Raw genomic sequence first — 23850 nt, 5'->3', positions numbered from 1 at the left:
ACTGAACGGGAAGGTGTGGGAATGGATTTGGCGAGATGGCAAGGCAGGTCCTGTTTGACAAACTTACTGGAGTTCCTTGAGGATAAAACTAGTGCAGTGGATAGAAGAAAACAGATGGACATTATTTACTTGTATTTCCAGAAAGTGTTCAATAAGGTGCCACATAAAAGACATCCATAAGATAGGGATGCATAGAGTTGGGGGGTGATCTATTAGCATGGATAGGGGATTGGTTAACTAATAGAAAGCAGAGTTATTCTGGTTGGCAATCAGTGGTGAGCGGTGTGTCGCAGGGGTTGGTGCTGGGCCTACAACGTTACCAATATGCATTAACGATCTGGAAGAGAGGACCGAGTATAGTGTATCTAATTTTGCTGATGCACTAAATTGAGTGGAAAAGCAAACTGTCCAGAAGATACGGAGAGTCTGCAGAGAGATATAGATAGGTTAAGTGAGTGTGCAAGGGTCTGGCAGATGAAGTACAATGTTGCTAAATGTGAGGTCATCCACTTTGGAAGGAGAAATAGAAGATCAGATTATTATATAAATGGTAAAAAATTACAGCATGCTGCTTTGCAGAAGGACTTGGGAATGCTTGTTCATGAATCACAACAGGTTGGTTTGCAGGGGCAACAGGCTATCAAGGAGACAAATGGAATGTTGGCCTTCATTGCTAGAGGGATTGAATTTAAGTGCAGGGAGGTTATGCTGCAACTGAACAGGTTTCTGGGGAGGTTGCGCCTGGAGTACTGCGTGCAGTTCTGGTCTCCTTACTAGAGGAAGGATACACTGGCTTTGGTGGTGGTGCAGAGGAGGTTCACCAGATTGATTCCAGAGATAAGGGGCTTAGACTTTGAGGAGAAATTGAGTCACCTGGGACTGTACTCACTGGAATTCAGAAGGATGAGAAAAGATCTTATAGAAACATATAAAATTATGAAAGTGATTAAAAGTTGTTTCTACTGGTAGGTGAGACTAGAACAAGGGGACATAGCCTCAAGATTCAGGGGAGTAGATTTAGGATGGAGATGAGGAGGATCTGCTTTTCCCAAAGAGTGGTAAGTATGTGGAATTCTCTGCCCAATGAAGTAGTGGAGACTACTTCAGTAAATATATTTAAGATAGCTTTTTGCATAATAGGGGAAATAACTGAAATGACTTTATTTCTTACATCTTTCATGAGAAGTAACGTTAAGTCTCTGTCTAAATGTGCAATGTGCAATCATAGTAATTTATAATAAATAGAACAGTCAATGTAACATAGAAATACACTCAAATCAGCACGAGTTAATCTGGCAGAAGAAGCTGTCCCAGAGCTTGCTGGTCCTGGCTTTTATGCTGCAGTTCCATTTCCCGGATGGTAGGAGCAGGAATAGATTTTGGTTGGGGTCCACAATGATTCTTCCGGCCCTTTTTTCAGACCTATCTTTGTAAATGTTCTGAATCATGGGAAGTTCACAACTACAGATGCATCGGGCTGTCTGCACCACTCTCTGCAGAGTCCTGCGATTAAGGGAGGTACAGTTCCCATACCAGGCAGTGATGCAGCCAGTCAGGATGCTCTCAATTGTGCTCCTGTAGAAAGTTCTTAGGATTTGGAGGCCCATACCAAACTTCTTCAACTGTCTAAGGTGAAAGAAGCACTGTTGTGCCTTTTTCACCATACAGCTGGTGTGTACAGACCGCTGAGTTCCTTGGTGATGTGGATGCTGAGGAACTTAAAGCTGTTTACCCTCTCAACCCCAGATCCATGACATCAATAGTGGTTAGCCTGTCTATATGCCTCCTGTAATCCACCCCTCACCCACACACCAGGGACAAATAACCAACTGATCTGAATGGTATTTTGATGTGTGAGGTTACCTAGGGGATTCCCACATGGAGAAGGCATAGATCAGGAAGTGCTTCTGGAGGTTTGCTATGGTACAAATCAACTTAAGGTTCTAGATTTAAGATTGTTTAGTGTTATTTCCAGCATACACGTACAAAGGAGAATGAAATAATTGTCATTCCTTTTCCAATGCAGCACAAAAACCACACACGCAATGAAATAAAGAACACCATAAGAATAAATACATAAGGTGGCTTATTTACATAGATTGATTGTATGTCCATAAAGTGATACTAGGTACAGGTGTGTCTCTACATTAGGTGACTCTGACAGGAAATGATAAAGTAGTGGTGGTCGGGGGCATGGCATGGTGGGGTGGGTCAGAGGGGGAGGTGTTGATCAGCCTTACTGTTTGGGAAAAGTAACTGTTTTTGAGTCTGGTGTTATTGAGACATTGATGCTACGTAGCCTTCTCCCTGATGGGAGTGGGACAAACAGTCTATGAGTAGGGTGGGTGAGATATTGCTGGCCGTTATCTGGCATCTTTCTGTATATAACTCCTGTCTCAGAGTGACCTGGATACCTCTCACTGCTACAACAGGTCAACAACTGATGCTACCTCACTGGCTCTAAACTCTACATATATTCTTGATGGACTTCTCAAATTTTTTTCCAATCTTGGCCCAAAACATTGACTGTTTACTCTTTTCCATAGATGCTGTCTGGCCTGCTGAGTTCATTCAGCATTTTGTGTTTGTTGCTGCGGATTTCATCACCTGCAGATTTTTCTCAGTCTCAGATTTTGTCTGCTGGTGCTGCTCTGAAGAGCCTGCTGACGTACACCAATGTTAAAGATGGAGCAATGAAGGAAAGGGGCTGGTGTTGTGTTGACTTCTTGTTGTGTGGAATCAGGTTTGCAGGTTCAGTGAGTGGAGAGAGAAAGCACCCACTACCAGTAAGTAAGTTAATTACTTACAGGACACTAAACATTCAGTAAACCCTTCAAGTTACTCCCAGTTACAGAGGATTCAGGTTAATTGGGACACACCAGGACCACCAATACATTAGAGCTGCCCAATTATTGAAGTTTTATGGAAATAGTTAAAAGGAAAAAAAAGACAAGCTGCTTCTTAACTGAGTAACAATTTATGTATTTAAATAAAACAGAGAACAAACTTGAACACTATCAATATTACTATACAATAAAACTATGTAGTTATTGTCAGAGGAATTTATTCTATATATGCTGACTCATTCTTTTGATTGATTGTAAATGAACAAAATCAGTGCAGATAGTTGTTTGCCTTCAGAAAATGCTTTTGATGACTGCATCCTCCAAATCTTCATTTTAATTTTAACGTTCAAGATGATTGTCACTATCATAGTTCCTAACTTGTTGAAGTAGTGAAATTGTTCCTGGTATCTTCAGGACTGAATGCTTGAAACCGCAGTGTGCCAAACAGTTCTGAGTTGTCTTATTGTTTATTACTTGCCAACGATCAGTGACAAAACTCACTGCTTTTTGAACACAAACTCATGTAAGTGATACTATTTAAGCACTGTGTAGTGTTTAACAGCGACTGACACTAGTTAGAAAATGTTTGGCAAGTCTCCCGGCTCAACTAAACAGCATAGTGTCATAAATAAATGCAGGGAACCCCAGTTATTTTCTTGATTTCTTCTTCTTCTTCTCTAAGAGTTGTCCAGATAAGGGGCTGCCCTGATTAACCAATGGCCCAATTAACTGGAGTCCTCTGCTCTGATGTATAGTGCACATTTGGGCCCTCTCTCACTGCAGCACACTTCCACTGTTCCCGTGGCAACAGTGGCAACCCTGCCCATTAACGGTCCAGAGAGGAAAAAAGAGACCAGGTGCCTTTAGCAGACTAGATATATACACTACTGGCGCCATGACATCAGCCAGCACCTTGGCACCAAATGGTAGCCAGTGGAAAGGCTGCAATGCTCCTTATACAGACCAATCCCTAACTAGCATGGGGGAGTGACTTTCGATGAACAGGTAGGAATGACACTTAGTGCAACACTCCAGCCCACAAAAGCCACAACATTGTGATGCTCAGCCCGCAGACTAGTATAATCCCTGTGAGCACCCCACCATACCTACGCACTAAACACAACACTATGATACCCAGAATTACCAGTTTACGAGCTGCTGTCCAGTTACTTACAGAAGTCCACCAAACTCCCGACTTACAGACCTCCCCCTAGGGTATAGTGGTTATGGAGCTGGCCTCCTTCTTCCCTGATCTTATTTACTGACTGTTGGATATGATCAGTCAGGTAAGTAATGTTCCCCACACTCATTGAGGATGTTGGTGCAGCTCTCCTGACCAATCATAACACAGGCGCCACCTTTCTCCACGAACAGGTAATCCAAGGCCATTCCGTTTTGCAAGGGCACCATCCAAATAGCCATAATCTCAGCTGACACTCTGGTTAGTGCATCCTCTGTATCCTGGAGTGTTATGGCCATCTCATTGGCCAGTGTTTCCAACACAGAGGCCATGCACATCAGTTCCCAGGATAGGCTGGCCACGTCATCCAGAACCTTTCTATTTCTGTGATGTGCCTTTTACTATGCCAACCCTCATGGGCAGGGTACTCATCCAGGCTATTGAGGCGCTGTACGTATGGTGTACATTGCTGTCAGTGGGATGAGTTGCAGTGTAAAAGGGAGAGGAAATCAAAGAGTGATGAATACAGGATTGAAGGTGTTATATTTGAATGCACACAGTATACAGAATAAGGTAGATGAACTCATAGTGCAGTTAAAAACTGGTAGGTATGACATTGTGAGTCATGGATAAAAGATTATAGTTAGGAGCTTAACATCCAAGGATACATGTTGTATCAAAAGGACAGGTAGGCAGAGGGAGTGGGATGGCCTTGTTGGTAAAAAATTAAATCAAAGGTTCAAAGGTTTATTTTATTATCAAAGTACGCATGTACAACTCTGATACTGATCTACTCCAGATAGCCGTAAAATACAGAAAGACTGCGGGTGTCGATGAAAGAAATGATATCAAATCTCCCCCACTGGCACAAAAAAGAAAAAAAACAGAACTCGGGGCCCCAAAATTCCCCCTCCCTGCAGCAAAAAACTGCGACAAAGCAAGCACCGACCCTCTCACTCGCAGAAAAGAACAGCAGTAGCACCAAACCCCCAACCCTTCCACCCACAAAATCCCACCTGCCATTCGGCCACAAGAAAGAAAACACCTAAACACTTAAGGAAATCAATGTTGAATACAGTCCAATAATCACATGAATCTCAGAATATGGGAAATGTGTTTTCGTCTGCATACGAGGAGGGCAGCTGCACAAACTCAGTCCTTCCGAAAAGAGTGACCACCAACCCGGGTCCGAACGTTGCTGATCGGGGGCCGAATGCCGCCAACCTGGGTCCTTAGAAAGTGGTGACATGGGTCGGAAGGTTTTGAATCATTCTGGGTAGAGTTAAGAAAATGCAATGGTAAAAAGACCCTGATGAGAATTATATAAGGGCTCCTGCACAGTGGGCAGGATGTGGGCTACAAATTACAACAGGAGATAGAAAAGGCATGTGAAAAGGGTTACTGTTCTTTCCATGGATGCTGCTCGACCTGCTGAGTCCCTCCAGCGTGTTGTATATGTCAAAAGGGCAATGTTGCGATTATTATGTGAGATTTCAGTATGCAGATTGGGAAAATTAGGTTGGTGCTGGATCCCAAGAGAGAGAATTTGTAAGATGCCTAGAAGGTGGCTTTTATGAGCAGCTTTTGGTTGAGCCCACTAGGGGAAATGCGATTCTGCATGGATTTGATACAGGAGCTTAAGGTAAAGGAACCCTCAGGTCCAGTGATCATAAATGATAGAATTCACCCTGCAATTTGAAAGGGTTAAGCTAAAGTCAGATGTATCAGTATTTCAATGGAGTAAAGGGAATTACAGAGGCATGAAAGAGGAGCTGGGAAAAGTTGATTGGAAAGGGACACTAGCAGGAATGATGCCAGGGCAGCAATGGCTGGAGTTTCTGGGAATTTTTTGGAAGGCACAGGATAAATACTTCTCAAAGAAGGAGTATTGGAAAGGCAGGATGATGTGGCTGACAAGGGAAGTCAAAGCCAACATAAAAGCAAAAGAGAAGGCATATTATAGAGCAAAAATTAATGGGAAGTTACAGGATTGGGAAACTCAAGTATGAACAGAAGGAAACTAAAAAAGTGATAAAGGAGGAAAAGGTTAAATATGAAGTTTGTAGGCAGCAGTTGATCCCAGGGGATCATGGATGTAGACTGATGAGACTACATCAGTCTCAACGTCACTGATGTAGTCCAAGGGAAGGGCAAGTGCCAATACAGTTTGGTCCCAGTGTCATTGCAGAGGTTGCCAGAGTGAAGTTGTAAACAACATCAAACTGCCTTCGGGATCCTGGCTCCAGATTTTCCTTGGGGTTTACTCCCGAAGCCTTTCCTACAGGTGGGTATGGCCGCAAGGCAGCGGAGGTTTAAAATCAGAGTTTTCCTTCTCCTAAGCGGGCTGCCATCCAAGGCTAACGAGCCCCACCTGCCCAAACGTAGGAAGGTAAGCTAGCCAATAGTATCAAAGAAGGTACCAGAAGTTTTTCAGAAATATAAAGACTAAAAGTAACACAAGAGTAGATATTAGGCCTCTGGAAAATGATGCCGGTGAGATAGTAATGGGGGACGAGGAAATGGCAGATGAATTAAATAAGTATTTTGCATCAGTCTTCACTGTGGAAGACAGTAGCAGTATCCTGGCAGGTTGATTGAGTCAAGGGGCAGAAGTGAGTGCAGTTGCTATTACCAGAAAGAAGGTGCTTGGGAAGCTGAAAGGTCTGAAGGTAGATAAGTCATCTGGACCAGATGGAATACACGCCAGGGTTCTAAAAGAGGTAACTAAAGATATTGTGGAGGCATTAGAAATGATCTTTCAAGAAGCAATAGATTCTGGTATGGCTCCAGATGACTGGAAAATTGCAAGTGTCATTCCACTCTTCAAGGGAGAGAGACAGAAGAAAGGGAATTATAGACCAGTTACTTGATGTCAGTGGTTGGGAAGATGTTGGAATCCATTATTAAAGATGAAGTTTTGGGGTACTTGGAGGAATATGATTAAATAGGCCATAGTCAGTGTGGTTTTCTTAAGGGAAAATCTTGCCTGACACATCTGTGGAATTTTTTGAGGAAATATCAAACAGGATAGACAAAGGAGAATCAGTGAATGTTGAGTACTTGGATTTTCAGAAAGCCTTTGTTAATGCGTCACAGATGAGGTGCTAACAATATAAAGGCCCACAGTATTACAGGAAAGATATCGGCATTGATATAGCATCAGCTGATTAGCAGGAGACAAAGAGTGGGAATAAAAGGAGCCTTTTCTGATTGGCTGCCAGTGACTAGTGGTGTTCTGTAGGCTGCTTCTTTTTACATTGTATATCAATGACTTGGATGATAAAACTGATGGCTTTGAGGCCAAATTTATGGATGATACAAAAGTAGATGGAGGGGTAGGTAGTGTCGAGGAAGCTACAGAAGGATTTACACAGATTGAGAGAATGGGCAAAGAAGTGGCGGAAGGAATACAGTGCCAGGAAGTGTACGGTCATGTACTTTGGTAGCAGGAATAAAAGGCTAGACTATTTTCAAAACAGAGAGAAAATTCAAAAATCTGAGGTGCAAAGGGACTTGGGACTAGGGACTCGTGCAGGATTCCCTAAGGATTAATTTGCAGGTTGAGTCTGTGGTGAGGAAGGCAAATGCGATGTTAACATTCATTTCAAGAGGACTAGAATATAGAAGTAAGGATCATAATGTTGAGGCTTTATAAGGCACTGGTGACTTATACTCATAATACTGGTGGTGTATTGTGAGCAGATTTTGGCCTCTTTGAAAGGATGTGCTGACATTGGAGAGGGTTCGGAGAAGGTTCATGGGAATGAAAGGGTTAACATATGAGGATGGATTGATGGCTCTGGGCTTGTACTTACTGGAATTCAGAAGAATGATGGGGAAGTCTCACTGAAACCTTTTGAAAGTTGAAAGGCCTCAGTAGAGTGGATGTGGAGAGGATGTTTTCTATTATGGGGTAGATTTGAGGATGAGAATATTAGAGCAAGGATGTGATGCTGAGGCTTTATAATACCTTGGTCAGACTGCAGTTAGCATATTGTTATCTGAAAAAGGATGAGCTGGCATACCCAATTTCCCCTCGGGATCAATAAAGTATGTCTGTCTGTCTGAAGAGTGTCCAGGGTGGTTGATGAGAATGTTTCTGGGATTGAAAGGCTTAAGGCCTGGACTCACTGGAGTTTAGAAGAATGGGAAGGGGGGAAGATCATATTGAAACTGATTGAATATTAAAAGGCTGACATAGAGTGGATGTGGAGAAAAAGTTTCCTATAGTGGGGGAGTCTAGGACTAGGGGGCACAGCCTCAGAATGGAGGTGCATCCATTCAGAACAGAGATGATGGGGAATTTCTTCAGTAGAAGGTGGTGAGTCAATACGTATATTTAAAGCAGAGGTTGATAGGTTCTTGATTAGTCAGGGCATCAAAGGCAACGGGGAGAAGGCAGGAGAGGGATAATAAATCAGCCAATGGAATGGTGGAGCAGATTCGAAGGGCTGAGTGGCCTAATTCGGTCCTATGTCTTATGCTTTTATGGTCTTAAATGTAGACAGAGTCCCTGGAGGAAGCTCGATTCACGGGGTGGGGGGGGAGGGGTCCTTGTGGGAAAAGGTGGCCGAAGGGAGAGAGATCCTCAGCAGGTCAGGCAGCATCTATGGAAAAGAATAAACTGTCGACATTTTGGGCCAAGACGTTTCCATAGATGCTGCCTGACCTGCTGAGTTCCTCCAGCATTTTGTGTGTGTTACTTTGATTTCCAGCATTGCAGAATTTCTCGTTTCATCAGAAGTTTTCTGATGACTCTGCCATAGTTGGATGCATCAGCAAGGGAGATGAGGCTGAGTACAGGGCTACGGTGGGAAACTTTGTCACATGGTGTGAGCAGAATCATCTGTAGCTTAATGTGAAAAAGACTAAGGAGCGGGTGGTGGACCTGAGGAGGGCTGAGGCACTGGTGACCCCTGTTTCCATCAAGGGGTCAGTGTGGACATGGTGGAGGATTACAAATACCTGGGGATACGAATTGACAATAAACTGGACTGGTCAAAGAACACTGAGGCTGTCTACAAGAAGGGTCAGAGCCGTCTCTATTTCTTGAGGAGACTGAGATCCTTTAACATCTGCCAGACGATGCTGAGGATGTTCTACGAGGCTGTGGTGGCCAGTGCTATCATGTTTGCTGTTGTGTGCTGGGGCAGCAGGCTGAGGGTAGCAGACACCAACAGAATCAACAAACTCATTCGTAAGGCCAGTGATGTTGTGGGGGTGGAACTGGACTCTCTGATGATGGTGTCTGAAAAGAGGATGCTGTCCAAGTTGCATGCCATCTTGGATAATGACTTTCATCCACTCCATAATGTACTGGTTAGGCATAGGAGTACATTCAGCCAGAGACTCATTCCACCAAGATGTAACACTGAGCGTCATAGGAAGTCATTCCTACCTGTGGCCATCAAACTTTACAACTCCTCCCTCGGAGTGTCAGACACTCTGAGCCAATAGGCTGGTCTTGGACTTATTTCCATTTGGCATGATTAACTTATTTTTATTTAATTATTTATGGTTTTATATTGCTATATTTCTTCACTATTCTTGGTTGGTGCGGCTGTAACGAAACCCAATTTCCCCTCAGGATCAATAAAGTATGTCTGTCTGTCTGTTTGTAGAGGTTGTGTCGGTGGAAGGAGTGCAAAACAACAGGGGAGTGGATTAGCTCGAACGAAAACTCCTTCATTCACCCGTCCTCTTCCCCTTTCTCACCCTCCTCTGTCTATGACGAACGCATTATTTGCAACTTCAAAAATAGACTTTATTCATGATATCAAACATACTACGAAACCTTTCACTCCGAAAGTCATCTGCGCAATCCAGCAGTAATGCTAATACACACACAAAATGTTAGAGGAACTCAGCAGGCCAGGCAGCATCTATGGAAAAGAGAACAGTCGACGTTTCGGGCTGAAACCAGGGTTGTATGTTTTTGTGTGTGTTCTTCCGATTTCGAGCACCTGCAGATTTTCTCTTGTTTGTGTAATGCCAATATGTTTTAGCTGGTCTCTGTTTAACCAATCACCAACTCGGGTCCATTTAAAACACCTTTACTTTGTTCATCTAACCAATCAGAGGACGGAACTACAAAAAAACATTTATCCAATAGCTTTGGAAACCCTATTTTTCATCGAGCTACCTTGTTGTTGATTGATGACCATTTAAACCAATCACTTTTGCGTGTTCTGTGACGCCTTAACGAACAACAAAGCAATCAGTCACTACACGAAATCCAATCCACTTCCAGCCTTTCAGTCGGACTATTGTCTAATTAATATTAACAGTTTGTACAGTGAAACTAATAGTTCAGAAGTATTAATTCAACATATTCATACTTCGAACCCTCCGCTGAGAAGTAGTGTTGCGTATCCAATCAACATCGTGCACTCTCCTCTGTTCAATCACAAGGACCAATCAAGAGGCTCATCCTTCATCTGAGTCTCAGATTGCTTTGCCAATAGCCCTGGGCGTCTAAGAGGCGATGAGAAAACAGACATGCAGTGGAGCCAGCGAATGGGAGATGGCGATGTAATTCACCTGGGGAACGGGGCGCGGCCTGTGCCAGGTGTAGTTTGTGGGGAGACGGGTTGCGGAAGCCATGTCCAGGAGGAAAGTTATGCAATTTGTTTGTAACAAGATGGCTTCTTACTGGGTCTGCCTACTGGCACTGCTCAGTGGACGAGGTGAGGTTCTGTTGGGATCAAGAGCTGTAGGGATATGTTTCTGCAGGAATTAGAACTGTGGGTGCAGAGAACGATCTGTACTGGGCTTAGGGGCTGTGGACTGTAGGGGGTGGTCTGTACTGCGATCGGGGCTGTGGGGTGTAGTGGGTCGGTCTGTACTGGGATCGGGCTGTGATGTGTAGAGGGTCGGTCTGTACTGCAATCATGGACTGTGGGCTGTAGGGGATGGTCTGTACTGGGCTCAGAGGCTGTAGGGTGTAGAGGGTCGGTCTTTACTGGGATCAGGGGTTGTGGGGTGTAGCAGGTCGGTCTTTACTGGGATCAGGGGTTGTGGGGTGTAGAGGGTCGGTCTTTACTGGGATCAGGGGTTGTGGGGTGTAGCAGGTCGGTCTTTACTGGGATCAGGGGTTGTGGGGTGTAGAGGGTCGGTCTTTACTGGGATCAGGGGTTGTGGGGTGTAGAGGGTCGGTCTTTACCGGGATCAGGGGTTGTGGGGTGTAGTGGGTCGGTCTTTACCGGGATCAGGGGTTGTGGGGTGTAGTGGGTCGGTCTTTACCGGGGTCAGGGGTTGTGGGGTGTAGAGGGTCGGTCTTTACCGGGATCAGGGGTTGTGGTGTGTAGAGGATGGTCTGTGCTGCGATCGGGGCTGTGGGGTGTAGAGGGTCGGTCTTTACTGGGATCAGGGGTTGTGGAGTGTAGAGGATGGTCTGTGCTGCGATCGGGGCTGTGGGGTGTAGAGGGTCGGTCTTTACTGGGATCAGGGGTTGTGGAGTGTAGAGGATGGTCTGTGCTGCGATCGGGGCTGTGGGGTGTAGAGGGTCGGTCTTTACTGGGATCAGAGGTTGTGGGGTATAGAGGGTCGGTCTTTACTGGGATCAGGGGTTGTGGGGTGTAGCGGGTCGGTCTTTACTGGGATCAGGGGCTGTGGGGTGTAGAGGATGGTCTGTACTGCGATCGGGGCTGTGGGGTGTAGCGGGTCGGTCTTTACTGGGATCAGAGGTTGTGGGGTATAGAGGGTCGGTCTTTACTGGGATCAGGGGTTGTGGGGTGTAGCGGGTCGGTCTTTACTGGGATCAGGGGTTGTGGGGTGTAGAGGATGGTCTGTACTGCGATCGGGGCTGTGGGGTGTAGCGGGTCGGTTTGTACTGGGATCAGGGTGTGTGTGTGTGTGTGTGTGTGTGTGTGTGTGTGTGTGTGTGTGTGTGTGTGTGTGTGTGTGTGTGTGTGTGTGTGTGTGTGTGTGTGTGTGTGTGTGTGTGTGTGTGTGTGTGTGTGTGTGTGTGTGTGTGTGTGTGTTCCTGTTCGGTCCAGGTCCATTGGTCGGGCCTAGGTTTGTATGTGTACTGTTGATTTCGAGGATGACGTGATTCCTGTGCAGGAAGTGTTTGGGAAATTAGGTTCATCAGTTTCGGTGACCAGTCACATTGTGTGGTGACTTCAGTTTCTGGGGTGGGGTGGGGAGAGAATAAAGATGAGTGGAGGAAGAAGGTACTGCTGGACAGAGGGAGGGCTGTCTGTTCCCAATATCCACAAGGATTTTTCTCAGCCAGGTACCAGGAGAGTGTGAGATTACCAGGCTGGAGGCTGAGATCTCAAATGGCTGTCTGGTTCATAGTACATTTCAAAAGTGCTTCCTGGATTTTGATTATCCCTCTCTTTTACGTAGAGACCCTTTCTGTTGTGTCTCTCACCATCTCCGTCTCCCATACTCTATTTCTCACTGTCTCTCTGCTGCCTGTCCATCTCTATCCTTTTTGTTCCTAATGCTCTCTCTTTCCTGTCCCATTCTCCCTCTCCCTCTCCCACCTGTCCTGCGCACGCGCCCTCTCCTCTCTCCCCCCCCCCCATCCCATTCTCTTTCTGGTCCAGGATCTCTGAATCCTTTCACTCCCAACAGACACAACCCCTTCCCATTCACTCTCTCCATCCACACTCCCGACAAACATAACTCCTTCCTGTCACTCTCCCCATCCACACTCCCAACAGACACAACCCTTTCCATTCACTTCCACTGTCTACACTCCCAACAGGCACAATCCATTCATTTTCACTCTCCCCATCTGCACTCCCAACAGAGACAACACCTTCCCATTCACTCTGCCCATTGCCACTCCCAAATGACCCAACCCTTACCCATTCACTCTCCCCATCTGCACTCCCAACAGAGACAACACCTTCCCATTCACTCTCTCCATCTGCACTCCCAACAGACACAACCCCTTCCCATTCACTCTCTCCATCTGTACTCCCAACAGACACACCCTCTTCCCATTCACTCTCCCCATCTGCAGTCATGTTCCCAACATCATCCCGTTCACTCTCCCTACCTGCACTCCCAGGCACAAACCTTTCCTGTTCAATCTCCTCAACCACACTCCCAACAGACCCAACACCTTCCCGTTCACTCTCCCCAACCCCACTCCCAATGGACACTACCCCTTCCTTTTCACTCCTGCTGTCCACACTCCTAATGGGACCTAACCCCTTCCCATTCACTCTCTCAATCCGCACTCCCAACAGATACAACCCCTTCCCATTCACTCCCAATGGACACAACCCCTTCCTATTCACTCCTGCTGTCCACACTCCTAATGGGACCTAACCCCTTCCCATTCACTCTCTCAATCCGCACTCCCAACAGATACAACCCCTTTCCATTCACTCCCAATGGACACAACCCCTTCCTGTTCACTTGCCCCACCTGCACTCCCAGCAGATATAATCCCAATCCCATTCTCTCCCCCATCCGCACTGCCAGTGAGACCCAACTCCTTCCCATTCACTCTCCACATCCTCACTCCCAACGAGACCCAGTCCCTTCCTATTCACTCTCCACATCTGTACACCCAACATATATAACCCCCCTCCCATTCACTCCCCATCTGCACTCCCATTTATAGATTAGGAGAGATAAGGCTTTTGGGGAAAGTTTAAATTAGAATCGCTGGGGGTGGGAACTGAACTGAAGAGACAGAGGAAGGGGCAGTTGACTTATATATTAGAGAAAGCTTGGAGACAGTGCAAGAGGGAGGTGATAGAGAAGGGATACTCTCAGACCGATGGTTTGAGATGTGTCTGTTTTAATGCAAGAAGCATCATGAACAAAGCGGATGAACTTAGAGCCTGTTTATGTACTTGGAGCTATGATGTTGTGGTCATTACAGAGACTTGGATGGCTCAGGGGCTTGAATGGTTACTTAGAGTGACAGGATTTAGAAAGGACAGGGAGGGAGGCAAAAGAGGTGGAGGTATGGAACTGCTGATCAGCGATAATGTCACGGCTGCAAAAAAGGAGGAAGACATGGAGGGATTGTCTATGTAGTCTCTGTGGATGGAAGTTAGAAACAGGAAGGAGTCAATAACTCCACTGAGTGTTTTTTTTATAGATGACCTAATAATAACAGGAACATCAAGGAGCAGATAGGGAGACAGATTCTGGAAAGGAGTAATAATAACAGGGTTGTCATGGTGGGAGATTTTAATTTCCCAAATATTGATTGGCATCTCCTTAGAGCAAGGGGTTTAGATGGGGTGGAGTTTGTTAGGTGTGTTCAGGAAGGTTTCCTGACCCAATATGTAAATAAGTCTACAAGAGGAGAGGCTGTACTTGATCTGGTATTGGGAAATGAACCTGGTCAGGTGTCAGGTCTCTCAGTGGGAGAGCATTTTGGAGATAGTGATCACAAGTCTCTCTCCTTTACAATAGCATTGGAGAGGAAGAAGAACAGTCAAGCTAGGAAAGTGTTTAATTGGAGTAATGGGAAACATAAGGCTATCAGGCAGGAATTTGTAAGCATAAATTGGGAACAGATGTTCTCAGGGAAATGTATGGAAGAAATGTGGCAAATGTTAAGGGGATATTTGCGAGGCGTTCTGCATAGGTTCATTCCAGTGAGAAAGGGAAAGGATGGTACGGTACAGGAGCCTTGGTGGACAAAGTCTGTTGAAAATCTAGTCAAGAAGAAAAGAAAAGCTTATGAAAGGTTCAAAAAACTAGGTAATAATAGAGATCTAGAAGATTATAAGGCTAGCAGCAAGGGGCTTAAGAATAGAATTAGGAGAGCCAGACGGGGCCCTGAGAAGGCCTTGGCAAGCAGGATTAAAACCCAAGGCATTCTAGGATAAGATGCAAGAGAATAGGACCAATCAATTGTGACAGTGGAAAAATGTGTATAGAATCAGAGGAGATAGCTGAGGTACTTACTGAATACTTCGCTTCAGTATTAAATACAGAAAATGATCTTGGCGATTGTAGGGATGATTTACAGTGGATTGAAAAGCTTGGGCTTACAGACATGAAAAAACAGGATATGCTGGAGCCTTTGGAATGCATCAAGTTGGCTAAGTCTCTGGGACCGGATGAGATGTATCCTAGTCTACTGTGGGAGTTGAGCAAGGAGATTGCAGAGCCTCTGGCAATGATCTTTGCATCATCAATGGGGATGGGAAAGGTTCTGGAGGATTTTGTAGATGTCGTTCCCTTAATCAAGAAAGGGAGTAGAGATAGCCCAGGAAATTATAGACCAGTGAGTCTTACTTCAGTGGTTGGTAAGATGATGGAAAAGATCCCGAGAGGCAGGATTTATGAACATTTGGAGAGGCATAATATGATTAGGAATAGTCAGCATTGCTTTGTCAAAGGCAGGTCGTGTCTTACGAGCCTGATTGAATTTTTTGAGGATGTGACTAAACACATTGATGAAGGTAGAGTAGTAGATGTAGTGTATATGGATTTCAGCAAGGCATTTGACAAGGTACCCCATGCGAGGATTATTGAGAAAGTAAGGAGACATGGGATCCAAGGGGACATTGCTTTGTGGATCCAGAACTGGCTTGCCACAGAAGGCAAAGAGTGTTTGTAGATGGGTCATGGAGGTCGGTCACCAGTGGAGTGCTCAGAAATCTGTTCTGGGACCCCCTTTTCTTCGTGATTTTTATAAATGACCTGGATGAGGCAGTGGAGGGATGGGTTAGTAAATTTGCTGACGACACAAAGGTTGGGGGTGTTGTGGATAATGTGGAGGGTTATCAAAGGTTACAGCAGGACATTGATAGGATGCAAAATTGGGCTGAGAAGTGGCAGATGGAGTTCAACCCAGGTAAGTGTGAGGTGGTTCATTTTGGTAGGTCAAATATGATGGCGAAATATAGTATTAATGGTAAGACTCTTGGCAGTGTGGAGGATCAGAGGGATCTTCGGGTCCGAGTCCATAGGATGCTCAAAGCTGCTGCGCAGGTTGACTCTGTGGTTAAGAAAGCATACTGTGCATTGGCCTTCATCAATCGTGGGATTGAGTTTAGGAGCGGAGGGGTAATGTTACAGCTATGTGGGACCCTGGTCAGACCCCACTTGGAGTACTGTGCTCAGTTCTGGTCATCTCACTACAGGAAGGATGTGGAAACCATAGAAAGGGTGCAGAGGAGATTTACAAGGATGTTGCCTGGATTGGGGAGCATGCCTTACGAGAATAGGTTGGGTGAACTCGGCCTTTTCTCCTTGGTGTGATGGAGGATGAGAGGTGACCTGATAGATGTGTATAAGATGTTGAGAGGCATTGATCATGTGGATAGTCAGAGGCTTTTTCCCAGGGCTGAAATGACTAGCACAAGAGGGCACAGTTTTAAGGTGCTTGGAAGTAGGTACAGAGGAGATGTTGGGTAAGTTTTCTATGCAGAGTGTGGCAAGTGCATTATGGGTTGCCAGCGACAGTGGTGGAGGCGGATACGGTAGGGTCTTTTAAGAGACTCCTGGACAGGTACATGGAGGTTAGAAAAATAGAGGGCTATGGTAACCCTAGGTAATTTCTAAAGTAAGTACATGTTCGACCCAGCATTGTGCTGTAGGTTTTCTATGTTTCTAAGATGTATGGTGGATGGTGTGCTGACTGACTGGTATGGGAACACCAATTCCTTTGAGCGGAAAATCCTACAAAAGGTAGTGGATTTGGCCCAGCATATCACGGGTAAAACCCTCCCAACCATTAGAAACATAGAAAACCTACAGCACAATACAGGCTGAACATTGCCCCTACATGTCCCTAGCAGCCATTTCTGCCCTGGGAAAAAGCCTCTGACTATCCACATGATCAATGCCTCTCATCATCTTATACACCACTATCAGATCACCTCTCATCCTCCGTCGCTCCAAGGAGAAAAGGCCAAGTTCACTCAACCTATTATCATAAGGCATGCTCTCCAATCCAGGCAAAATCCTTTGGTTTCCACATTCTTCTTACAGTGAGGCGACCAGAACTGAGCACAGTACTCCAAGTGGGGTTTGACCAGGGTCCTATATAGCTGCAACATTACCTCTCGGCTCCTAAATTCAATTCCACGATTGATGAAGGCAAATGCACCATATGCCTTCTTAACCACAGAGTCAACCTGCGCAGCTGCTTTGAGCGTCCTATGGACTCTGACCCAAAGATCCCTGAATGAACCACTTCACTCTTATCTGGGTTGAACTCCATCTGCCACTTCTCAGCCCAGTTTTGCATCCTATCAATGTCTCACTGTAACCTCTGACAGCCCTCCACACTATCCACAACACCTCTAATCTTTGTGTCATCAGCAAATTATTAACCCATCCCTCCACTTCCTCATCCAGGTCATTTATAAAAATCACGAAGTGTCAGGGTCCCAGAACAGATCCCTGAGGTACCCCACTGGTGACTGACCTCCATGCAGAATATGACCCGTCTACAACCACTCTTTGCCTTCTGTGGACAAGCCAGTTCTGGATCCACAAAGCAATGTCTCCTTGAATCCCATGCCTCTTTGCTTTCTCAATAAGCCTTGCATAGGGTACCTTGTCAAATGCCTTGCTGAAATCCAGATATACTACATCTACTGCTCTTCCTTCATTAATGCGTTTAGTAACATCCTCAAAAAAATTCAGGCAGTAGGGCACAACCTGCCCTTGACAAAACCATGCTGGCTACTACTACTCATATTATTCCTGATCATATTATACTTCAAATGATCATAAATCCTGCCACTCAGTATTTTCTCCAACTTACCAACCACTGAGGTAAAACTCACTGGTCTATAATTTCCTGGGCTATCTCTACTCCCTTTCTTGAATAAAGGAACAACATTTGGAACCCTCCAATCCTCAGGAACCTCTCCCGTCCCCACTGATGATGTAAAGATCATCGCCAGAGGCTCAGCAATCTCCTCCCTCGCCTCCCACAGTAGCCTGGGGTACATCTCATCCATTCCCAGTGACTTATCCAACTTGATGCTTTCCAAAAGCTCCAGCACATCGTCTTTCTTAATATCTACATGCTCAAGCTTTTCATTCTGCTGAAAGTCATCACTACAATCACTAAGATCCTTTTCCATAGTGAATACTGAAGTAAGGTATTCATTAAGTACCTCTGCTATTTCCTCCGGTTCCATACACACTTTCCCATTGTCACACTTGATAGATCCTACTCTTTCCCCTCTTATCTTCTTGCTCTTCACATACTTGTAGAATGCCTTGGGGCTTTCCTTAATTCTGCCCGCCAAGGCCTCTCATCATCAGGTTCAAGAACAGTTCCGAATCCTCATCCATCAGGCTGTTGAGCAAAAGGATTCATTTAAGGACTCTTTTATCTTGTTATTTATTTCTATTTATTGATATCTGCATTTGTACAGTTTGTTGTCCATTGTTCATTTTTACAGTTATTGTTCTTTAGGTTTGCTTAGTGTGCCCACAGGAAAAGAATCTCAGGGTTGTATGTGGTGACATGTATGTACTCTGATAATAAATTTTACTTTGAACTTTGAACAGACCTAACCGTTTCCCTTTCACCTCCAATTGGCCTAATATGAGAGTGTTAGGAAAGAGGGAGAGTAAATTGGGAACATTTTTTTGGGCAAGACCACATCTGCGATGTGGGGGGTTTGACTAATGGCACCGAGTACAGGGCTAATATGTTCTCGTTGGATGAAAGGACAAGAATTGCAAGCTAAGGGAATTGTGGATGTTGAGATAAGTAGTGAATTCAGCCAAAAAGAAACAGGAAATCTAAGTAAGATTTAGGAAGCTGAAGTCAGACAGAGCTTGTTTGTTTATTTATGTCAGACGTACTGAGATCCAGCAAAAAGCATGTCTTGCAGTCTCTTTCTGTACACAGTGCACTGAGGTAGAACAGAGTGTAACAGCTGCCAAGTGCCCTCATCTGGGGCAGATCCGCTGTGCTGCAGGGGCAGACAGAGTTCTTGGGGGGGGTGCCACAACACCACACAGAGGTCTTGAGGGGAAAGGCTGATGACTGGGGAGATGCCCTTCTCATGGTGCAGGACATTGTGGTCCTGCTGCCCAAGAGAGAGGACCTCTGACCTCTGCCATCTGAGCCGGTCTCTCTCCTCAGTAAGTGTTACAATCTTACTGGGGCATGTTTGAAGTAGAGTTGAATTCCTGCCTACTTGTGATTGTGATCATTGTGGTCAGAAATTAACTAGAGTTAATATTGACATACTATACTAATGTTGAACATTGATAAACTAGAGTAATTAGAACTGAACTTTGGTAAATAGTGGATATGAGAATAATAAATACACTCGCTTATTCACACGTGTACAGTGATTAAGAGAGCAAGAGAGGGACAGGGAGATAGAGAACGTGGGGAGACAGGGTGAGGAGAGGTAGGAGAGAGGAGGAACTGAGGGATGAGGTCAGAGAGATTGGGAATGGAGAGAGGGTATGGCCAGTGGTGGAAGTTGGGAAAAAAAGAGGGATAGGAGGGAGAGGCATCAGGGAGAAAGGGTGGGGATGGGGAAAATAGGTGAGGTAGAGGGAGAGAGGGCTGGGGATGGGGAGAGAGGGTGGAGATGGGGAGACAGAGCAATAACAAGAGGTAGGGTAGAGGGAGGGGAGAAGAGAGGGCTGTGGACAGGGATAGATGTGGGGAGTGAGAGGGGTGGGGACAGAGAGAGAGCGGGGGGGGGGCACGTGGTGGATCCTAACCCTAATGCCCAGTGCACGGGTTAGGGAGAAGGATGTGTGAGGGATTGGGCCAGTTTTCTTGAACATGGCCTATTAGGATCTGGAAGACGGTATTGTCCAGGCATTGTGTGTTCCTAGTGTCTCCTCACCAGGTGGAAGTGGAGGGAGGGGTCAGGCCAGAAGGTCGAGAGGGATAGGAATACTCTCACGTCTAATGCCCCCTTCCCCTGCAGAAGGTCTGGAGAGGCCCATCAGGAAGCCAGGGCAGGCTAATTCATTACGTGACAGACTGTGATTGTCTCCAGTGGGTTCATCAGCAGGACACACTCACATCACAACACCGACTAAAATTTGACTGGGGTTGACTCTGATATGACAGTGTAGCGGTTGCTTCACTCTGTGTCTGACCTGTGTCCTGTGAGTGTGTGATGGGACAGTGTAGAGGGAGCTTCACTCTGTGTCTGACCCGTGTCCTGGGGGTGTGTGATGTGACGGTGTAGGGGAAGTTTCACTCTGTGTCTGACCCGTGTCCTGGGAGTGTGTGATGGAACAGTGTAGAGGGAGCTTCACTCTGTGTCTGACCCATACCCTGGGAGTGTGTGATGGGAAACTGTAGAGGGAGCTTCACTCTGTGTCTGACCCGTGCCCTGGGAGTGTGAGATGGGACAGTGTAGAGGGAGCTTCACTCTGTGTCTGACCCATACCCTGGGAGTGTGTGATGGGACAGTGTAGAGGGAGTTTCACTCTGTGTGTGACCCGTGTCCTGGGAGTGTGTGATGGGACAGTGTAGAGGGAGCTTCACTCTGTGTCTGACCCGTACCCTGGGAGTGTGTGATGGGACAGTGTGGAGGGAGCTTCACTCTGTGTCTGACCCGTGTCCTGGGAGTGTGTGATGGGCCAGTGTAGAGGGAACTTCAGTGTGTCTGACCCATGTCCTGGGAGTGTGTGATGGGCCAGTGTAGAGGGAGCTTCACTCTGTGTCTGACCTGTGTCCTGCGAGTGTGTGATGGGACAGTGTAGAGGGAGTTTCACTCTGTGTCTGACCCGTACCCTGGGAGTGTGTGATGGGACAGTGTAGAGGGAGCTTCACTCTGTGTCTGACCCATTCCCTTGGAGTGTGTGATGGGACAGTGTAGAGGGAGCTTCACTCTGTGTCTGACCCATTCCCTGGGAGTGTGTGATGGGACAGTGTAGAGGGAGCTTCACTCTTGTGTCTGACCCGTACCAGGGGAGTGTGTGATGGGACAGTGTAGAGGGAGCTTCACTCTGTGTCTGACCCATTCCCTGGGAGTGTGTGATGGGACAGTGTAGAGGGAGCTTCACTCTGTGTCTGACCCGTACCAGGGGAGTGTGTGATGGGACAGTGTAGAGAGAGTTTCACTCTGTGTCTGACCCGTACCCTGGGAGTGTGTGATGGGACAGTGTAGAGGGAGCTTCACTCTGTGTCTGACCCATTCCCTTGGAGTGTGTGATGGGACAGTGTAGAGGGAGCTTCACTCTGTGTCTGACCCATTCCCTGGGAGTGTGTGATGGGACAGTGTAGAGGGAGCTTCACTCTTGTGTCTGACCCGTACCAGGGGAGTGTGTGATGGGACAGTGTAGAGGGAGCTTCACTCTGTGTCTGACCCATTCCCTGGGAGTGTGTGATGGGACAGTGTAGAGGGAGCTTCACTCTGTGTCTGACCCGTACCAGGGGAGTGTGTGATGGGACAGTGTAGAGAGAGTTTCACTCTGTGTCTGACCCGTGTCCTGGGAGTGTGTGATGGGACAGTGTAGAGGGAGCTTCACTCTTGTGTCTGACCCGTGTCCTGGGAGTGTGTGATGGTACAGTGTAGAGGGAGCTTCACTCTGTGTCTGACCCATTCCCTGGGAGTGTGTGATGGGACAGTGTAGAGGGAGCTTCACTCTGTGTCTGACCCGTACCCTGGGAGTGTGTGATGGGACAGTGTAGAGGGAGCTTCACTCTGTGTCTGACCTGTGTCCTGGGAGTGTGTGATGGGACAGTGTAGAGGGAGCTTCACTCTGTGTCTGACCCGTACCAGGGGAGTGTGTGAGGGGACAGTGTAGAGGGAGCTTCACTCTGTGTCTGACCCGTGTCCTGGGAGTGTGTGATGGGACAGTGTAGAGGGAGCTTCACTCTGTGTCTGACCTGTGCCCTGGGAGTGTGTGATGGGACAGTGTAGAGGGAGCTTCACTCTGTGTCTGACCCGTACCCTGGGAGTGTGTGATGGGACAGTGTAGAGGGAGCTTCACTCTGTGTCTGACCTGTGCCCTGGGAGTGGTGGGTTGGAAGGATAATTCAAGCTGTATCAGGCAGGAGCAGGCCAGAGTAGACTGAGAGCAGATTTTATCAGTTGTGGGAGTTATTTAAGGGCAGTTGGTCAGAATTCTGGACCAGCATCTTCCTGTGAGAAAGAATGACAAAGACGGCAATTTCGGAATCCTTAAATATCGAGAGAAAAGGAAGCACATCTAAGGTTTAGGAAGCTGAAATCAAACTGGGCCTTTGAGGAGTAGGTAGAACTTAAACAGGGAATCAGGAGGGATAAAGTGAGCGATGAAATGTTCTTGGTGACTAGAATTACAGAGAATCCCTTTATATGTAATTTGAAACAGGAAGAGGACTAGGGAGTGTGTAAGATGACTCAAGGGCAAATGAAGGAATTGATGCTTGGAGTCCGTGTATGTGCATGAAGTACTAAACGTGTATTTGGCATCAGTATCACTAATGAGACGAACATAGAGGTCAGTGAGACTACAGAGTGATGTGCTGATAAATCTGAGGTCATAAGAAGGAATTAGCAATGGGTCTCTTGAAGAATGTTGAGGTGGATAAGTCCCGAAGGATCAATGGGATCTCTCCCAGGATATTGGGAAAGGCAGGAGAGGAGATTGTGGGAGTTGGCAGAGATCTTTGTATCCTTTTCACCCACAGTTGAGGTCCCAGGTCTGGAGAATAGCTGTTCTTCTGCTGAAGAAGGGAGATTGTAGACTGGTGAGCCATACATCGGTGGTAGGGAATCTATTGTAAGATATACTTAGGGATAAGATTTGATTATGTGCAAAAGCAAAAACTTATTGGAGGTAATCAACATGGCTTTGTGCAGGAGAAGACCTGTCCTACAAATGATGTGAGTTTTCCAAAGAGGTGATGAAGGTGATTGATGAGGGTAGGGCAGTGGATGTTGTCAACAATCCTCGTAGATTGAGTTCAAAATTGTGTTGGCCATAGAAGACAAAGGATAACATCTGGCTGGAGATATGTGGCCAGTGGTGTTCCGTAGGGTCCTGTAATATATATAAACGACCTGTACAGAAATGCCCTTGGGGTGATGAGTCAGGTTTCAGATGATACAGAAATTGGTGGAGCTGTAGATGATGGTGAAGAGGGCAGTCAAAAGGATTTAGCAGGATGGAGATAAGTTGCAAATATGGTGGAGAAATGGCAGATAAGAGTTTAATGCAGATCAGTGTGATGTGCTGCACATGTGCTTTGGGAGATCAAATGCAAGAGGAAAGTGCATTAAAGTGCAGGACCTTAGACAGAGGCATCATGGGGTGTGTCAATAGCTCCCTAAGAGGAACACAAGTAGAAGGCACAATTGCCTTTATTAGTTAGAGTGTTGAATATACAAGTGATGAGCTAGCTGTACAAAATGTTGGTTGGCCACATTTGGAATATGACACTGGAAAGATGTGGAGACTATGGAAAGGGACAGAAGAGGCTCACAGGGATGTTAGCAGAATTATAGAGCACTAGCTAGAAAGAGATGTTGGACAATTGGGCTGTTTGTTTGGAGCGTCACAGGTTGAGGAGTGAGGAAGTGCATAAGCTGATGTGAGGCATTGAGAGGGTAGACAGTCAGTGTCCTCTTCCCAAGGTGGAAATGAGTTATAGATTAGAGACAGTGTTAAGGTTTAAAGAGTATGTACTAGGTGAGATTTTCCACACACAGAGGTCACGTGCTATATTGTTTTATGTTCTCTGATCCATTCAACCTGCTTGTAATGCTCAGGAATGTAGCTGAACAGGCCTTGCCACATCTTACTATTGAACTGTGCATTAACGGCCCTAAGCTCCACCTCACACCCACTCTAAACCAGGCTCATCCTCCACAATTTCTTCTGGTAAACAAATCATCCCTGACCCATCACACACTCAACAGGGTATGGGTCAGACACAGAGTGAAACCCCCTCTACAC

The 23850-nt window shown here is 46.2% G+C and overlaps 1 protein-coding gene and 1 long non-coding RNA gene across 2 annotated transcripts in view; one reads left to right on the top strand and one right to left on the bottom strand.

Moving 5' to 3' along the window:
* LOC140717429 (uncharacterized) overlaps positions 1-23850 on the bottom strand; it is a 103714-nt gene that overhangs the window by 5016 nt on the left and 74848 nt on the right. The gene's annotated exons all lie outside the window — the stretch shown is intronic.
* The window catches only part of LOC140717425 (junctional adhesion molecule A-like), a 31815-nt gene continuing 18421 nt past the window's right edge, over positions 10457-23850 (top strand). The window contains exon 1 of the mRNA XM_073030997.1: positions 10457-10712. Coding sequence (XP_072887098.1) covers positions 10628-10712 — 85 coding nt within the window. The 5' untranslated portion in view covers positions 10457-10627. The remainder of the gene's footprint in view (positions 10713-23850) is intronic.

Source organism: Hemitrygon akajei, chromosome 27, assembly GCF_048418815.1.
Source record: "Hemitrygon akajei chromosome 27, sHemAka1.3, whole genome shotgun sequence".
NCBI classification, from domain to species: Eukaryota; Metazoa; Chordata; class Chondrichthyes; order Myliobatiformes; family Dasyatidae; genus Hemitrygon; species Hemitrygon akajei.
Note: the sequence above shows the minus strand (reverse complement) of the source record. Positions and strands in the feature narration are given on the sequence as shown.